General features: G+C 43.0%; 5 protein-coding genes across 5 annotated transcripts; 2 read left to right on the plus strand and 3 right to left on the minus strand.

Moving 5' to 3' along the window:
- Positions 1-1,604: 1,604 nt before the first annotated feature.
- Positions 1,605-3,187, minus strand: EAE98_012052 (uncharacterized protein; the record flags this gene model as incomplete). The annotated part of the gene is made up of 3 exons (XM_038959676.1): positions 1,605-1,856; positions 1,942-2,524; positions 2,745-3,187. 3 exons carry the CDS (start codon positions 3,185-3,187, stop codon positions 1,605-1,607), a joined length of 1,278 nt encoding a protein of 425 aa, XP_038803992.1.
- Positions 3,188-4,535: 1,348 nt separating this feature from the next.
- Positions 4,536-6,024, minus strand: EAE98_012053 (uncharacterized protein; the record flags this gene model as incomplete). The annotated part of the gene is made up of 4 exons (XM_038959677.1): positions 4,536-4,948; positions 5,071-5,521; positions 5,582-5,816; positions 5,996-6,024. 4 exons carry the CDS (start codon positions 6,022-6,024, stop codon positions 4,536-4,538), a joined length of 1,128 nt encoding a protein of 375 aa, XP_038803993.1.
- Positions 6,025-8,072: 2,048 nt separating this feature from the next.
- Positions 8,073-10,631, plus strand: EAE98_012054 (uncharacterized protein; the record flags this gene model as incomplete). Its single annotated transcript, XM_038959678.1, has 1 exon — positions 8,073-10,631. The coding sequence occupies one exon, from the start codon at positions 8,073-8,075 to the stop codon at positions 10,629-10,631; it is 2,559 nt and encodes an 852-aa protein (XP_038803994.1).
- A 1,388-nt stretch (positions 10,632-12,019) lies between these two features.
- EAE98_012055 (uncharacterized protein) lies at positions 12,020-14,430 on the plus strand (the record flags this gene model as incomplete). Its single annotated transcript, XM_038959679.1, has 3 exons — positions 12,020-12,371; positions 12,426-12,780; positions 12,831-14,430. 3 exons carry the CDS (start codon positions 12,020-12,022, stop codon positions 14,428-14,430), a joined length of 2,307 nt encoding a protein of 768 aa, XP_038803995.1.
- Positions 14,431-15,601: 1,171 nt separating this feature from the next.
- EAE98_012056 (uncharacterized protein) lies at positions 15,602-16,829 on the minus strand (the record flags this gene model as incomplete). The annotated part of the gene is made up of 3 exons (XM_038959680.1): positions 15,602-15,799; positions 15,976-16,420; positions 16,519-16,829. The coding sequence occupies 3 exons, from the start codon at positions 16,827-16,829 to the stop codon at positions 15,602-15,604; spliced, it is 954 nt and encodes a 317-aa protein (XP_038803996.1).
- Positions 16,830-17,101: the final 272 nt, after the last annotated feature.

The following is a 17,101-nucleotide window of genomic DNA, read 5'->3' on the forward strand; positions in this document are numbered from 1 at the left end:
CAAACCTTTCTCCTCCACAAAAGTCACCGTAAAGGAAAAGTAAAAAGAACAAGAAAATTCATTTCCTCTTCTCTCTTATCATTTCTCTTATATTCTTATATTCTTATATCCTTCTCTCCTCCTACCCTTACTAGCCCCTCTCAAATCCTCAATAATCTCCTCTCATCCATCTCCCAAGATATTCCAACATCCCATTAAACAATACACACCCTAATTATAATATATTTCTAGATCTGAATTCTTACTTATTACTCAAAAATCAATACTTCCTTCTAATCATTCCCTCTTTCTTTTATTCATATCCTTATTCTTATTCTTCTTTCTCTTTTCTTTTCTTCTCTTCCCTCTCCCTCTCAGAATATATATTCTTCTCACTTTTTTTCCTATACCACCCTGTTCTATCTTATCCCCCATTCCGTCCCTCTCTAAAATTGCCTCTAAAATTCCCTTTGAAATTCCCTTTGAAATTCCCTCCAAAATCATCCACCTATTTATTTATCTATCCCATTCATCCTCAACTCCAATCAGTATCCCTAAACCAAATTCCCAAACTTCCTTCTCTCTTCCTTCTTCCCTCTTCTCTTCCCTCTTCTCTTCCCTCTTCTCTTCCCTCTTCTCTTCCCTCTTCTCTTCCCTCTCTCTTCCCTCTTTCTTCCCTCTCCTCTCTCCTATCTTCTATCTCCTTCTCCATCCTCTCCCAAAAAACACACACACACATTCAACTACAAATTCAACCACACAATCAAACCCTATATATTCTTCATCTAAATCTTCATCTAAATCTTTATTTTCATCCACACCCACACCCACATCTACATTTAAATCTATACCTATATCTATATTCACATCCACATCCACATCCACATCCACATCCCACAATATAGCAAGCAAGCAAGCAAGCAAGCAAGCAAATAAAATAAAGCAGCTTATACCCACTCATCTCCAACATCCATCTCAAATCTCCTCCGTCTCCCCTCCTCCTCCTCTCTTCTTCCTATCCCCTCTAACCTCACCCCACATCTTTCTCACCTCCTCTCTCCTCCTCTCCCTATCTACTCAATACCCTCCCTCTCCCCTCCCTCTCCCCTCCTTCCCCCCTCTTCTCCCCTTCTCTCCTCCTTCCTATCCCCTCTTAACCCCTCTTAACCCCTCAATCTATAACCATCTCTCATACAACATTCCTATAAATAAATCAGACATATAAATAAACCATACTCGACTACCTAGGTACCTACACTACAATTGAACTTTCAACTCTTCCACTCTCAACTCTCAACTCTTTTAATTTTTCACTTTCCACCTTTCTCCTCTCCCCTCCTCTCAACCTTAATCCATCAACCTAATACAAACACAAAAAAGAGGACTAAAATCAAAAAGCCAAAAAAAAAAATCTAACCAGATTTGAATGAATTACCGTACTCCGAAACACTTGAGTACTAAAAAAAGAAACACACTCATTCATCTTATAAAGTCCTCATAGATATTATAATCTCACTACTCGTATGCACATATCTCTAAACTAATCTATACCACCCATCTACTATCTCTCGCTATCTCTCGCCATCTCTCGCCATCTCCCCCTCACTCCCACATACATCCACACCCTAAACCTTCAACAACAATTTTCCCATCGTCCCCCTCCCCTCAATATCCGTATGCGCCCTCCTCACCTCCTCCAACGGATAAATCTCATGAATCCTCACATTCAACTTATCCTTAATGATAAAATCAAAGAGTTCTGCCGTGTACCTCTCAAATTCTTCACGGGTGGCTATATAGCCAAAAAGGGTTGGACGAAGAACCTTTAGATTCTTTGCTGCGAGTTTGGAAATTGCAAAAGGGGGGACTGCTCCAGACTAGAAATATTAGGGTTAATAGAAATTCGGGGATTTAGGATCAAGATGAATGAATGATAAAAGAGACGTGAAAAAAACAACTTACAGCATTACCGAAACTAACCACCGTCCCCTTTCTTCTCACCACCTCCAAATCCCCATCAAAAGTGTCCTTCCCCACACTATCAAAAGCCGCATGAACACCCTCTCCCCCCGTAATCTCAAGCACCCTCTTAACAATATCCTCCTCCTTATTATTAATCCCGACCGTCGCCCCATTCTCCTTCGCCAACTTCAATTTCTCCTCCGAGCTCGCCGTCGCAATGACCTTCGCACCCACCACTCTCAAAAGCTGACACAACCACAAACCTACTCCCCCCGCCGCAGCATGAACCAAAATCCAATCATCGCGTTGCACATGGTACGCTTCTCGAATGAGAGTCAGGGCCGTGAGACCCTGAATAATAGCTGCAGCTGCGATACCAGGGGCGAGTTCCGAAGGAACAGTGTGTACTTTTGCTGCGGGGACGACGGTGTATTCAGCGTAGGCGGAGGTACCCAAGTAGACTACTCGATCGTTGGGTTTGAGACTTGTGTTTGTGGAGGGACCGAGAGAAACTACTGTGCCTTCTGCTTCGCGGCCGAGAATTTCGGGTTTGGGAGAGGGATAGAGACCGGTACGGAAATAGCTGGAGGGGAGGAAAGTTAGCGGATGGATTTCTGAATACCTATATAAGAATGGATTGTATTGTATGTCGGGGATACTCTGCGAACGAGTAGGTATATCTATCCATCCATCCATCCCAAGACATCCCACCCATCCACCCAAACCACACCACACCAAACCCAACCCAACCCCCCAAAGAAACCCAAACCCAAACACCACAAAAGACAAAACAAAAAACTCACGTATCAATATAATTAACCCCCACAAACTCATTCTTCACCAACACCTCTCCCTCTCCAGGCACGGGCACTTGTACATCCGATCTATAATCCAAAACCTCTACCCCCCCGGTCTTCTCAATGACCACTCCCTTCATCGTCTGCGGAACGATCTCCGACATATATCTTCTCTGCACGAATTGTCGCAATTGAATCCTCTCAAACGTGTTCTCCAACGGAGCAGCCGCACACGATCTCCGAATGCTATGAGAATTTCTTGTATGCTGTGGAGATGAAGATGAAGATGCGAAGCGTGTGAGGAGGGTTGCACGTGGGGTTTGGTATTGTAATCCTGGTGATCTGACGATGATGGCCGGGGGGTTAAGGTGATTGGAGCGAGCAATAAGGTTACTTGTGAGGTTGTTCACACTTGTACGAATGGGGAATGAGAATGGGTGGAGAGACATGAACTGGATCGGAGAGGTAGTAGGTAGGTAGTAAGGAGAGAGGGGAGAGGAAATTAGAAATGCATTGAGATTTTATATCTTTTATTGTATAGGTACCTTGGTATTTACAACCCCAACATTTGGAAATATAGATTTGTCATACATACATACCATATATTACCGGTAACCATATAATGCTTAACAATCAATCAGATGTCAGATTTTAGGGAGCTACCCGAGCTACCCTACCCTACCTACCCCTGAAAAGAAGGGAGAAACCCCGCACTTGCGTTATTGTATTGCTTTTGATTCATGGAAATACTAGGTATATATAGATACCTACCTACTACAATAGATAGCTTAGTAATCTCGAGGTCTTACCTAGTAAATCTTACATATCAAAAATATAAAACTTACAAAAATTCTCAAGAGGAAAAGAAATACCTACTATCTACCTACCTATCTACCTACTTATCTACCTAGTAGATAATTAAATCACAATGAACTAGATACTAAGTAAGTATTATAATAACTAAAATCTATCTAAAATCTATCTAAAATCTATCTAAAATCTATCTAAAATCTATCTAAAATCTATCTAAAATCTATCTAAAATCTAAACCCCTACCTACTTATCCAAATATCTCTGATTAGAAATCAGAAAACGAAGAGATACCTACTACCTAGATAATCAAGTCCCTACCTATCGTAGCTGGAGTACCTCGAGTACCTAGGTACTTATAAATCCACCCCCATCTTATCTTTCCCGAAGTTCTCAAGATTCCCGAGATTCCCGAGATTCCCAGTAATCCCTCCTCTCCTCTCCCCCCGCCCCCTCCCTCATACCCATACCCATTCCCCTGCCCTCCTCCCTCCTCCCATTATTCCGCCTCTCCCCTTATCCACCCTCTCCACCTACTTCCGGTGAGCCTCTCTTCTCTTTCCCACCAATCAGCTTCTGGTCCAATCCAAGCACTCACTATACAAGCTCCCGGTGAGCTTATTCCACACTAGGTACTCTACTTGATCTTAATACTACTACTCTAGCTGCCGCAACTCTATGTCTGATAAGCTTGTTACTATGTCATTCTACGTATCTGATAATGACTGTTTTTTTAACCCTGTTTATCTATGTCACTTGATCATTCGTTCACTTACTCCCGAGATAAATACTACGACTACACACACATCAATCTTCTCTACCCAAAGACATAGATCGTGGGAAAATTGCTTCTATTTTTATTCTCTAATTGGTCGTGAGTGAACTTATTTGATATCTATAACTAATATAACCTCATGTAAATGCCCAAAATTAATCATGAAAGCCCCCTCAAACTACAAAAACTGTGCTCAATAGGCCCTGCCCACACTAATTATTCTTCTTCAAACTCTCCTTATAATCACTCAAAAGATTCTCCGGGAAATCTTGACGATATCCTTGTGGGTTGTTACTAACCCATTTCCACAAATGCTCACAAGCATCTTCTAATGTCAACTCAGTCTTCCACTTCAATTCCTCATTTGCGCGAGTAGGATTGGCAGTCAAATCTAGAACATCACCTGCTCGGCGTTCAACTACTTGATATGGAAGGTCGCGTCCGACAACATGACTGAATGCTTTGACCATTTCGAAGACGGTAGATCCACGACCAGATCCCAAGTTCCATGCGCGAACACCTGGTTGTTGTTCGCGAAGATGATTTAGAGCGGCAAGATGACCCTTTGCCAAATCGACAACGTGGATATAATCGCGAATAGCGGTACCGTCCCGAGAAGTATAGTCTAGAGAGAAAATTTTGTTAGCTCTTGCTCAATCTGGAGGAGGGCCGAACCGAGGCTGGAGAATATAGAGTGGGAGGGTGGAGAATTGTAGTGGGGGGCGGAGAAGACTGGAGATTGCTCACCATCACCAAACACGAGCAACTTCTCTCTTTTTCCAGTAGCAACCTGGCCCAACAATGGCAAGAGGTTAAATGGGACACCTAGAGGATCTTCGCCCATGATACCACTTGGGTGAGCACCAGCGGGGTTGAAGTATCTCAGTAATGCACCATTCCATTGCTCATATTTCTCCCCCTTCTTCTTCAAATTATTTCTTTGCGCATTGACATGATCAGTGATGACATCTTCAATTGTGCTCTTGGTACGTCCGTATGGGTTTGTGGGTCCAATTGGGCAATGTTCTGGAATTGGAATCATATTTGGAACTCGAGTCGCATCACCATAGACGGTGGCAGATGAGGAGAAGACGATGTTGGTGACATCATATTTGCTCATGCATCTCAGAAGAGAGATTGTTCCACCAACGTTAACGCGGTAGTATTCGAGTGGGATTTCGGAAGATTCTCCAACTGCCTGTCGCACGAAAGTTGGTTAGTTTGATGATGTTAGTCATGAGATATATAATCTACCCACCTTTAAAGCCGCAAAGTGAATGACACTGTCAATCTTTGGATGAGCAGCAAAGACCTTCTCTAACTCTGCCTCATCTGTGATATCGACTTGGTAAAAATCTGGACGCTTGCCGCACAGTGTTTCAATGCGATCCAATGCGACAACGGAAGAATTGTATAAACTATCAACAATTACAACATTGTAGCCATGTTCAAGCAAGGCCAAAGTTGTAAAAGAACCGATGTATCCAGTACCTCTATGGAAAAAAAGGCAATTAGTAAGGAGTTCACCGTTGGTGGTTGGATCATTGATCGATGAATGGTTGGATGGCGGGGTTAAATTTTGAGATTTCCCCAGTTTCTCCAACAATTTGTCTGGACTCGATCGACCGTGGAAGAATTTGAGAATTTGGAGGATGATGGAAAAACCACTTACCCGGTGATTAAGACTGTTCCAACTGACATGATTGCTGTATGAGATTGAATTATTCTTTGAATTTTAATCCGAAAAGTTGGAAGAGAGTTGTGTTTTTGTTATTGTTATTGTTAATAACAAACAGCGAGAGGGAGGAATAATAAATTAAATGTAAGATTCTCGGTCATCGGGGAGCCTGCAGATCGATGGTGGGGCAACATTCGAAACTGCTGGGTGTGCCAGGGATTAACGAGGATTGCCTCACCAGCCTCATAAAATTTAAGTTGCTAATAGATTGTTGATATGGATATTGTTGATAGATGGAAATTTAACCCGCGGTTGCTTGAATAATGATAATCATATTTAATTTGCGGATAGAGACAGACAGACAGGACAGAACAGAGGGAGGGAAAGGATGGATGCATGAAATTATATTGAGATTGAGCAACAGGAATACATACCTAGTACTCACAGTAACACTCACATGTGAGTAACAGTAGCAATAACAGTAGCAATAACAGTAGCAATAACAGTAGCAAGAACAGCAGCAACAACTAGCCACCAGTCTCAGAGCAATTCCAAGGCATGTTACTCCACGGAGTATCAGCATAGCATGTGGTTAGAATTACTCCCAATATACTCCAAATACCAGGTATGTTTCCACTCCTCATACCGCCGCCACCGATTTAAATTTCCATTATCCGCTCGAATGAAAGGCGTCGTAGCAGAAGACCTTACGAGAACGCCGCTATTAGTTGAGTCATTCATACGAGTAATCACTAGCTAAAGAGGACCCGCGGGGATAGTGTTGCCGTCAACGGGTGATACCTAGTAGCAGGACTAGCCATATACTGGATCCTGAATTGTCGTCCGAGGGAGGACAATAGTGGGAGGAGGGAGATGTGAGGAACGGTATATGGATATTTAGATCAATATCTATTTATGGAAGAGAGGAAAGAAAATCTTCCATCTGAAGTTTCCAGGTTGGAACTACTGTAATGATTCCAAATTGGCTGACGTTATCGAAGTGTTTTAAACTTTGATCTCGACTTTGTATGAAACCAGCGTACGCCAATTGTATGGAGTAAGGGTGGAACAATGGAGAAATGAGATGAGCCCACTACTGTTGATCTTCTGGCTTGTTCTCTGAACTTTGAAGTTCGTCATTTCATTTTGATTGGGGCTTATCTAATAGAAGACTGTGGCTCTGTGGCTGGTGGCTAGTGGCTGGTGACGTGGAACCACATGCATGAAGTAGGTACCTAGCGCTTACATAATTCCAACTATTCTATTCTGCCTCCACGGCAGTGGCCCTCGGAGAGCCAGCGGAGCGTCACTTTAATTTCATCACATTGAAAATATCGAGACGCTGATGTTTATTGATATATGATGATGAAAAAAGAAAGTATACAAGTTATGGAGTATAAATATCATAAAAGACTTCACCTATGAAAGTTCTAGGAGATGTCTTGCAGATAATGAATACCTCGCAATGGAATCAATCAAGTATTCGATTTCATACGGTCACTGGTGGGTCTTCTTCCATTCCATCATACAACATATTCTTCTCAGATCTTCTATTCTACCGTCGGAATCTACATATTCTCGACTCATCACTCTTTGTATCAAGCTATACTAGTATCTTCTTCAACTCCTTCATTTTTCTGTTCTTGATCGATATCACAAAGACTCTTGCTAAGATTCCTTTGTGATTCTTTGTTATAGCTTCACCAGTTATTGCGTCATTTTTGTACTCACTCACATCCTTTGACTTTTTCTTTGACTGTTTTGATGTATGTTCTCTAGACCTTTGTATCTGAATGATAGTAAGTCTTACAAGTCAATTACCCTTTGGGGAGGAATCGAGTCCCCAACTAAACATTCAAAATACCAACTCTTTGTCTAAAAGCTTGATCAAAGAACTCAAGCAAATGTTGACGACAGCTAAGCTGTTCATTTCGCAGTAGTTGCTTTTGATTATGTTTTTTTTCTTTCGCTTTTGCCGCATTCGGATTGCAATCGTTGCCTTCTCATATATTTACATTGGCCCTTGACAAATTATCCCAACGTGTGTCAAAGTTTACCTCTAAGCCTCAAAATGCAAAGCTCAAATCAAAATGTCAACGCGGTGGATACATCCTCCCAAGCACAACCCATTCTTTCAAGTCAAAAAGAGCGTGTTTCAGGGGTGGTAGATTTAAGAAAATTTCTTGAATCGATAGCTCACATGAGAAGTAATGAAGAGAAAACCACTTATTGCTTTGAAACGCTTGAGGCATTAGATGCCAACAAAGATGATATATTTGAATATATGAATACTGTCTTTAAAATTCTCAAAAGCAACCCAGCTTGGTGGAAGGATAAATACACTGAAGAGACTCTCGACAATCAACTTCTATACATTCGCCTAGGGATAGAACAAAACATACCTCGGATTCGCAAGCGTCGCATAGAAAGAATTAATTATATAAAAGCTAGATGGTCGAAATATGAAGGAATATGCTCTTGGGTGGAGGATTCATCACAAACGAGTAATTTTCTTTTTCATTTGGCAAGAGTAGCAAGGAAGTTTCCAAATTACCCAGATGCTATAGATAGATTAAATGATGCTTTGATCCAACGTCTTTTAACATCTAAAAAGGGATCAAGGAATGGAAAGCGACTGCAAGGATCAGATTGTGAGAGGGCGATAAACATTGAAGAGGCCCGGAGACACCCTAAATCAATGTATGAAAGTCTACAATTGAGTAGGAATCAATCAACAGGGTTATATGGCGATATGATTGAAACCCACTTTCAAGATGAATCAATGAATATCTCTGCCAATATTCTTGATGGTACAACTCTGTTAGAGAGAAATGGTTTATATTTACAACCAAACACACCACATACTGAAGGTGCATCGGAGCTATTCCATATTCGAGGGATGAACGGAACTGAGCCTATCAGCATTGACACCAGACTCAATGACTCTTCTCGAGAATTATCAAGATACACTAGATTTGACGCGGAAGCGAATGAGCTTTCACCTTCTATTGATACTGACTCGGATGAGTCTATGGTATCAAACTTTTCCGACACGGCTCACCAGCTCACTTCCTGTCAATGCACAGTATCTTTTCGTCAAAAGATTGATACGTTATACCGGACGCATAAATGGCGCCGTATGCCACAAAATATTCTCAACGATGTTATGATTATGCTCAATGTTACCATCAGAAACCTGACGCGAGTTTGTTCAAGGCATCAACGGAAAATAGCTGTTCTGTCTGGCCTCAAAGTCAAATACTGTAAACAGGCCGAGTTGAACGATAGAATGAAAGCTTTAAATACGGCACGTCTCAATGGTGAAGAAGCTGTAAAGGCACTCAAGATCGGCGAGGCGAGTGGTTGGTTTTCAGATTTACATAGAGTACACCAAGAGTGTGATGCTTTGGGACATTATAAATTTGCTAAGCATGCAAGCTGGCCTCCCAGGACCATCCAAGAACGACTTTTCGACAATGATTTTCTGAAAAGAACGCTTTCATTTTTATTATCGTCGGATGTTACAAGAGAAGACAGTTGGGATTCTGATGCTGCTATTTGCACCTGGGACGAGAAGGGATCTGTGAATATCCCAATATTCAAATGGTGGTGGGTGGCAAATGATGGAGAAGTAGCTCGCATTGTAGATGAAGATCTGGAGATGTATAAACATCACACTCGACAAGATTTTCATGGAAATGAAAACAAAGGCTGGCTCCCAACAGCTTTTCATTCTATAGCACAGCAGCTAGTATCACAAGATCCAGTACATTACGCGACTTATACAGCCTTAAGACCGGATCATTGGACGAGCTTATTGTCATACCCTAGTTATGCGAAATACTCCGAGTTTGATGAAGATCATCCTACAACAGGTGGTTTTGAACATATTGATCAAAATGTGAGCAAGCTTTTGAAGGGGGAATTTAACATGAATGCTCAAGTCCAAGGCTCCGTTAGTCTCGATGACGAAGCTCCTCAAAACAGTACTAAGATCGTTCCTGGCTTTCACAAACCCGGGGTTCTCGCAAATTGGTGGGCAGGAATACCTGAAGAGCACAGAAAAAGCGGTGCTGTGACACGCATCCCAACTATATCGACCCCGCGACTCAGCTGGGAAACGGTACCCTGTCTCCACGGCGAAGCGCGCTTTACCATGCCCCAAATCCCCCACGGTGCTCAACCCCGCTATTCTGATATGCCCAAACGCCGCACCATTCTCCCCTGGATGTCCCGCGTTGCAGAAGACCAGATGACGCTTCCGAATACGGATTATGGGGCGGGGACAGTGCAAGATGTTACGTTGGCGCGAGTAGCGTGTATGCCACCTAAAGCGACACAGAGCGGGAAACCGATTTTCAATTCGCGTATTCCGTATAGGTTTCCGGGGTGTGTGAGATTGGATTCGTTGGGGGCATTGTCGGATGCGCTGCTGGGATTGAGAAGGTGGGATGCGCCGGAGGTGGTGGAGGAGCAGGAGATTCTTCTTGGGGAGGATAGAGAGAGCGCGAGGGAGTTCATTGAGGAGTGGAGGGAAAATGCTACGAGGGCTGCGAGGAAGGCGTTTGAGATTGGGAAGAAGACGGAAATGAGAATTTTTGGACCGGATTCATATTGGAATAATAAGTAGGTTACTGTTTGTGTATGAAGTTGGAAGAAAATGGAGAGAATGTGTTAGGGGTAATAATCCATCGATCGTGAACTGCAGATGTCATGGTGAGAATCTTATGATATAATTCTGGTAGCAGCAGTAAATAGTCTGTCTTTTGGCTTCTGCGTAGTTGCACTAGCTCAACGATTCATGACCTGCCGTCTCATTGATATAGCTATCTATTAATGAAAATGCAATGAATTTCCGACTCAAATCGTGGTATATTCGTAGTAGTAATTGGAGATTCACATAAACATTGCTGATTTTAATTAACATGGTGATAAATGAGAGTACTTATTATTTGCATCTATTAAACCTGGGCAAGCTCTTGCATATCGACTTGCTGTACAAGCTTGCAGGTACTCCAAGGTTGCATATGAGCACTTGTATGAAGTTATTGTGGCTGATCTGATCTGATACTGCAGACTCCATTAATCCCAGCGTCATGGTCACGTGGCTGTCCAACCGTCTGAAGTAACGAGGCATTAAGCTTGCAGATTTGGCTAACTAACTGACTGATCGACCTGCTTTGCTTTGCTTTGTTCCATAATCTTCATAGAACAAAGAATCAACACCGAGGAATGGGGAAAAGAAAACACAAATAATCAAAGAAAAAACATCCTTTGTATTTTAAATATTTCATTTTAATTGACTGAATTCAATCATTACTTTGTACTCGATCAAGAAATAAAAGGCCTTATTCAATTTCCTAGCGAGAAACTCCGTTTGCATCATTAACTTAAATGGCCTTTGATGCTATTGTGTCGTTCAATGTGTTCCGCGATATCGTGAACTCCAATATATCAACACGCGCCAAAGAATACAATCAACCATAATAATTACTGCGCATGCGATTCAAATGCTTCACGAGACACTTTATTGATCTTGCTTCTTATTGAGACGCGTAGACGAAGAAGATACCACCGTGTTTTGTGCGAAAAAGTGAATCTGCGCTTTCATTGTTCTTAGGTATTCTCGAGGTTTATCCGAATAGCTTCACAGGAGCTACGGGCTTGCAGGATCAAGAAGCAACAGTACATCCAAAGTCTTCTCTCAGTATATCTCCTTGCTCTTTGCTTCTTGCTTTCTTCTAGAATCCGCAAGACGAGAATATTTGCAGTGCATATTGCGCATCACGCCAGCTTTAAAGGTAGGCACTTTGCCGTTCCCTCTCATTTCTTCCAGATACAACAGCTGCGTGTATTGGTTTGGGCTACTTGTATTGACCTTGTCGCTCGGAAATTTGATCAATTCTTACTAACTCATACATCTGCAGACATCAATTTCAACCTCGAGTTCCTCAAATACTCTCAATCGTCTCACAATATCGCTGCTAAGTTAGCAAGTTTACAACAAATTAGTAAATAATGTCTACAAGACGTACTACTCGAGCTGGTAGCCGCACTGCTACCAGTGTTTCTGGATCTAATGCTGTTGGTCCTGAAGATATACCAGCATCTCGAACACCAGGTAGAGGACGTCCTAGGAAATCGGCTGGCTCAGTCATTGGTTCTGAACGCGGCGCTGGTCCCCCTCCCGTGGCAGCTTCTACAAGTACTGCGTACGGTACAAATACACTCGCACTCCCAAATTATGGTCCAAGAGCGGCCCCATTGGCCAACGATATCTCTTCTGTCATTGAAGGTCTCTTAGAGCCGGAATCTTCTAGCAGGGGAACCAAACCTAGAGCAAATTCTCCCGAGGAGCCAATTCCTGATGGTAAGTCCGCCCAATTCTATTGTTTTTAATCGGGGTTTTGGCTAATTTTACAAGTTGATGCTCGTCCTGCCAAACCAGTTCCTCATGCTCCTGCTCACATTCCTTCTATGCGCTCGAGGACTGGACCTGTTAAACGACGACTTCCTCCAAGTGCCAATCGAAATTTCCAGAATGAAAGCCAATTGTACGACAATGCTAGCATTATGTCTGATTCATACCAACAGCAAGACTACGATTTTCATATCTCGACCCCCTTGGATGAAGACGAGCTAAACCGTCGTACTGCATTACGAGATATCATGGAAGAACAACAATACATGCGAGGTGGTGATCGTACTGGGCCAATATTAGAGCTTAGGGATGGAACTGTTGTTGATGTCGGACAAGGTCTAAGATGGCCATTCAGGTTGTGAGTAAATTTGATATTGCTATTTCTGGAATCAAACTGACTATCCACAGTTTTGCAAGGCTTACAAAAGGCCTCTTAAATCTTTTTGGCGATATTACCAAGTCTTTAATACCGATATTTCTTCTTGGCCTCATTGCCTTCATTGCATGGACTATCTTTTTGAATAGTGGCGAGCCTAGCCTTCGTTGGTATGGCACCGATATGTCGTCGAACATTGGACAGTTCATCCCATCACAAATTAAACATCCCACTAGAATATTCGCCCCAGAGGACCTGAAAGACGTTTACCGCCGTCTGGATGCTGCGGAAGCTGATATAACGTTCCTCAAGCATCGTTCTTCAATCGACAAAAATGCTCTGGAAGAAATCCAGAAACTGCTTCCCGATTTCCTTGTTCTTGAAAAAGACCATGCTGGAAAACCAGCTCTTCCTGCAAAACTTTGGCAAGCTATGCGAGACAAGATTCGAAGTGATCCAACTCTCATTCCGGAGCCTGTCTATGTTACTCCCGATGGTTCTTCTGATGGTTCTCCCGATGGTCCTTCAATTTCTCCCTCTCCATCTGATACTCGCAGTACTGAAGGCTTCAATACCAAGCAGTTTGATCGATGGCTTGAAAGTAATAGAGTTAAGATTCAGGGCTGGGCTGGCTCTGAATTTGACGGTCGTCATCAAACTCGAATACAACAACTTATCAAAGATGGTAAGATTGCCTCGAGAGATGGTGTAATCGAATTGATCAAGAAGGAATGGAAAGATAAGGCAGCAGAGGTTAAGTTGGAGCTTCAAAAATACATCACAGATCTGGAAGACAAGGTCACAAAGCTTGGGAAAAATGCTCTCACCGTTGAGCAAGTAAGAGCAATTGCTACTAGAATTAGCACAGCTCAAATCGAAGCTATGTCAGACGCAAATGTCAACCAAAGGGGTGATCGACCCCTTCGACGTATGGACCATTTCGCCAAACGATCCCATTCTGCTGTCATTCCTCGACTCACCTCGCCTTCTTACCGTTTTCCACATATGGATTTTGGATTTGTTCACAGAAGTATTGCCTTGATCTTCAATCAACCCATCCCCCTCCCCAATTCCGCCGATGCAGCTCTTACCGCGTGGGATGAAATTGGCGATTGTTGGTGCTCACCACAGCAAAATGGTAACGGCCCTACACTTGGTGTCGTAACGGCTAATCATATCTGGCCTGACCAAGTCGTTGTGGAACACTTCCCTCAAACCGGTTACGCCAATTCAGGTCTCTCGCCTCTCTCGGCACCAAGCCACATGGAACTTCTCGCCTATATCCCTCATACCCCTACTTTCACAAAAGTCAAAGTACGCTCTGATGATGTCTTCCCGGAAGCAAATTATGATGATCTTGAATCTGGCTGGGTAAAGCTGGGCGATTGGACATACGATGCTTATGGTTCAAGCACTCAAGCTTTTTCGTTACAAGTAGATCTTAGGGATTTTGTCACCGAATCGGATGATAACATCAAGAACGATACGTCTGCTAGTAATAAATTCTTGATCAGAAGTAAGGGGAATCATGGCGATGGTAAGGTGCCTTACACTTGTCTTTATAGACTTAGGTTACATGGAGATGTGAGACCAAATGAAAATACTCTTTACCCGGGGATTAGTGAAGATTGAGGTGGAGGATGCATAAATTCATCGGGCGTTTTTTTTTCCCTTAATCGAATTTTGATTTGCTTTTGTTTGGCGAGGGCTTTACCTTAACTTGGGAAGGGGTGTATATGGTATGGTATGGTATGGTGCAAAATGGGAAATGAATGGAATGGGTGGGATGACACTGGACTGGGAAGGGAAATCTTACGTTCCGCGCAATCACTTATATTATGAACAAAGCTGGATTGTACGGACATGGAGTGGCATCTTGGACACTTTGGGATGGGGATTGGCGTATGAGGATCCATCTATCCATACACACACACATACATACATACATACCCCTTGATTTAGGGTGTGCACACACTGTACTTACTATTAAATGGAACTTCGTACCTGTCTGTCTGTCTGTCTGTCTGTGTGTTTGGTATGCAGACAGTAGTAACTCGGGTTTGGTTAGGTAATGAAGATGGAAATTGTGTATTTTTTTGGAATTTTTGGGGGTGGGTTTTGGTTGTGTGGTGCGATGTGATGTAATTTGCGATGTGATGTGATGCGATGCGATTTGCGATGTGATTTGCGATGTGATTTGCGATGTAATGTGATTTAATGTGATGTAATGTGATGTGTATGTGTACAAGTGTAGAATCTCACCATAGGTAGGTAATACTTTGTGATAAAACTCATCTGAGAATCCATCCATCCATCTTTCGAGACCTTGAGATCTCGGGGAGTAGAGAAAGGAAAGGAAAGAGGAAAGAGGAAAGAGGAAAAAGGGGGAGAAACTAGGTATATGTGACTTCCCAAATAATGTATATCTATATTTATATCCACATTCACATTCACATTCATATCCACATTCACATCCATACATCCAAAATCAACTAACAAATAATACATAAAATATGTAAAGATTCATTGCTCTATACTATACTGTACATTATGCCATCCTGTTCAATATATCTGTATTCTGTATTCTGTTGAATCTTCTTCATGAAGTGAAGACCTTTCTCGTCTTTAGTGGTATCATGCACATGCATCATCATTCCTCTTCTTTCTTTCTTCCCCTCTCTCTCTTTCCCGCATCCCATATATTTCCTCTCTATTTAGTATTTAAGTATTCCCTCTACCCCCAATGATTCTTCTTCCTATGCCTTTTTCGCTTTTCGCTTCTGGCTTTTCACATCCCCCTCCGCTAATAATCCCTCCCCAATCTCTCCTCCTCATCCTCCACCAATTCATACGCGGGTCGAAATTTTATTTCTCCTTCTCCTTCGCCCTTGCTATCCTCGGCAACTAGTACGGGATTCGGATGCGTATCGGTTGTGCCTCCTAGTGAGGTGTAGCCTTGATCGTAGAGCGGACAGTAGGGGATCTTGAGGTGGCGGATGAACTATGGGGGTTTGTGTTAGTATTTTGTTATGAGTAGTTTATGCTTGGTAGACTTCCAGAGTTACAGATCTGAGAATAAGCTCCTCGGAAGAGAGCAAAAGAAGCGGGAAAAGAAAGAGACTTGAGCAAGAAGCAGGGAACCCCCAAGCACGAAAAATAATAATAATCATAACTCACCCCCCATATCTCCCGATAATGCCAATCAATCACCGGATGCACCCTCATAAACCGCGGCCATCCCCCATCCGTCAAATCAAAATGCGTCAAATCCGCACCATGCGGATCTGTCCTTCTGGTGCCCACCAAAATCGCCTTCACAACCGGGTGATCGTGTAAGTATTGCGTGAATGCTTCTTTCATCGGCGATGCATAGCGCGAGAGTTGTAGATGGTAGTGTGCGGAAGACGAGGCGACAAAGGTGTCGACTTCGGGGAAGGGATGCGGGGAGAGGATATAAACGGAAGGGAGAGCGAGGGGGAGGGGTTTCGGTTTGGGTTTCGAGGATGAGGATGAGGATGAGGATGAAAAAGAGGATTGGTGATTGGAGAGCGCGGCGAGGAGGAGAATCAGTAGAACGAGACAATCTTTTCCGCCGTTGTAGGAAAATGATATTTCTTCTAGACTATGAGGATTCTCACATGTTAGCATAGTTTCCATAGGTATTTAATACTCCATTCCATCCCTCGCAGACAATCGCAGAATCCCCTCGCAGAAACATACCTATATCTCTCCAAACACTCCCTAATAACTTCCAGCGCAATCCTCGTCTGTTCCTGCACCCCCCTCAATACCTCCTCCTCCTCTCCAAACTGTTCTTCCAGAAACCCATTTACTTTTCCCGCCACCTCATCGCATCTCTCTAGCAGACTGCCCACTTGATCTACATCCCCAACCCCATCCTCCCTTTCTCGCACTCCAAAATTCGCAGCATTTGTATCCGTATCCGGGTCCCCTTTCTCAGCGCAAGCAGCCTGCCATTGCTTTTCAATATGATTCTCATCTCTGTCCTGCATATCGCGTAATCCTCTCATATCATTATCTATCCTTTAGTAACCCATCTATCTCTCAATCAAGAACTCTCTCTGGCATAAAAAATAATTAAAAGCAAAGCAAGAAAGGAAGAAAAAGAAGTTCTGTACAACTTGAGGGTGGGAGGGTTCCCGCGCCGTCGGATTACCTCCGAGTCGAATTGGCTTCGGGGCTCCATAAAAATGTGAGGTAAGCTTCACATGGGCCGACGGACCAATCGTGGCAGCATGAGCTGTAATTACTTGTTGGAATGTGGGGGTTAGGTTGGAGGGGT

Source organism: Botrytis deweyae, assembly GCF_014898535.1.
Source record: "Botrytis deweyae strain B1 chromosome Unknown BDEW_057, whole genome shotgun sequence".
Lineage (NCBI taxonomy): Eukaryota > Fungi > Ascomycota > Leotiomycetes > Helotiales > Sclerotiniaceae > Botrytis > Botrytis deweyae.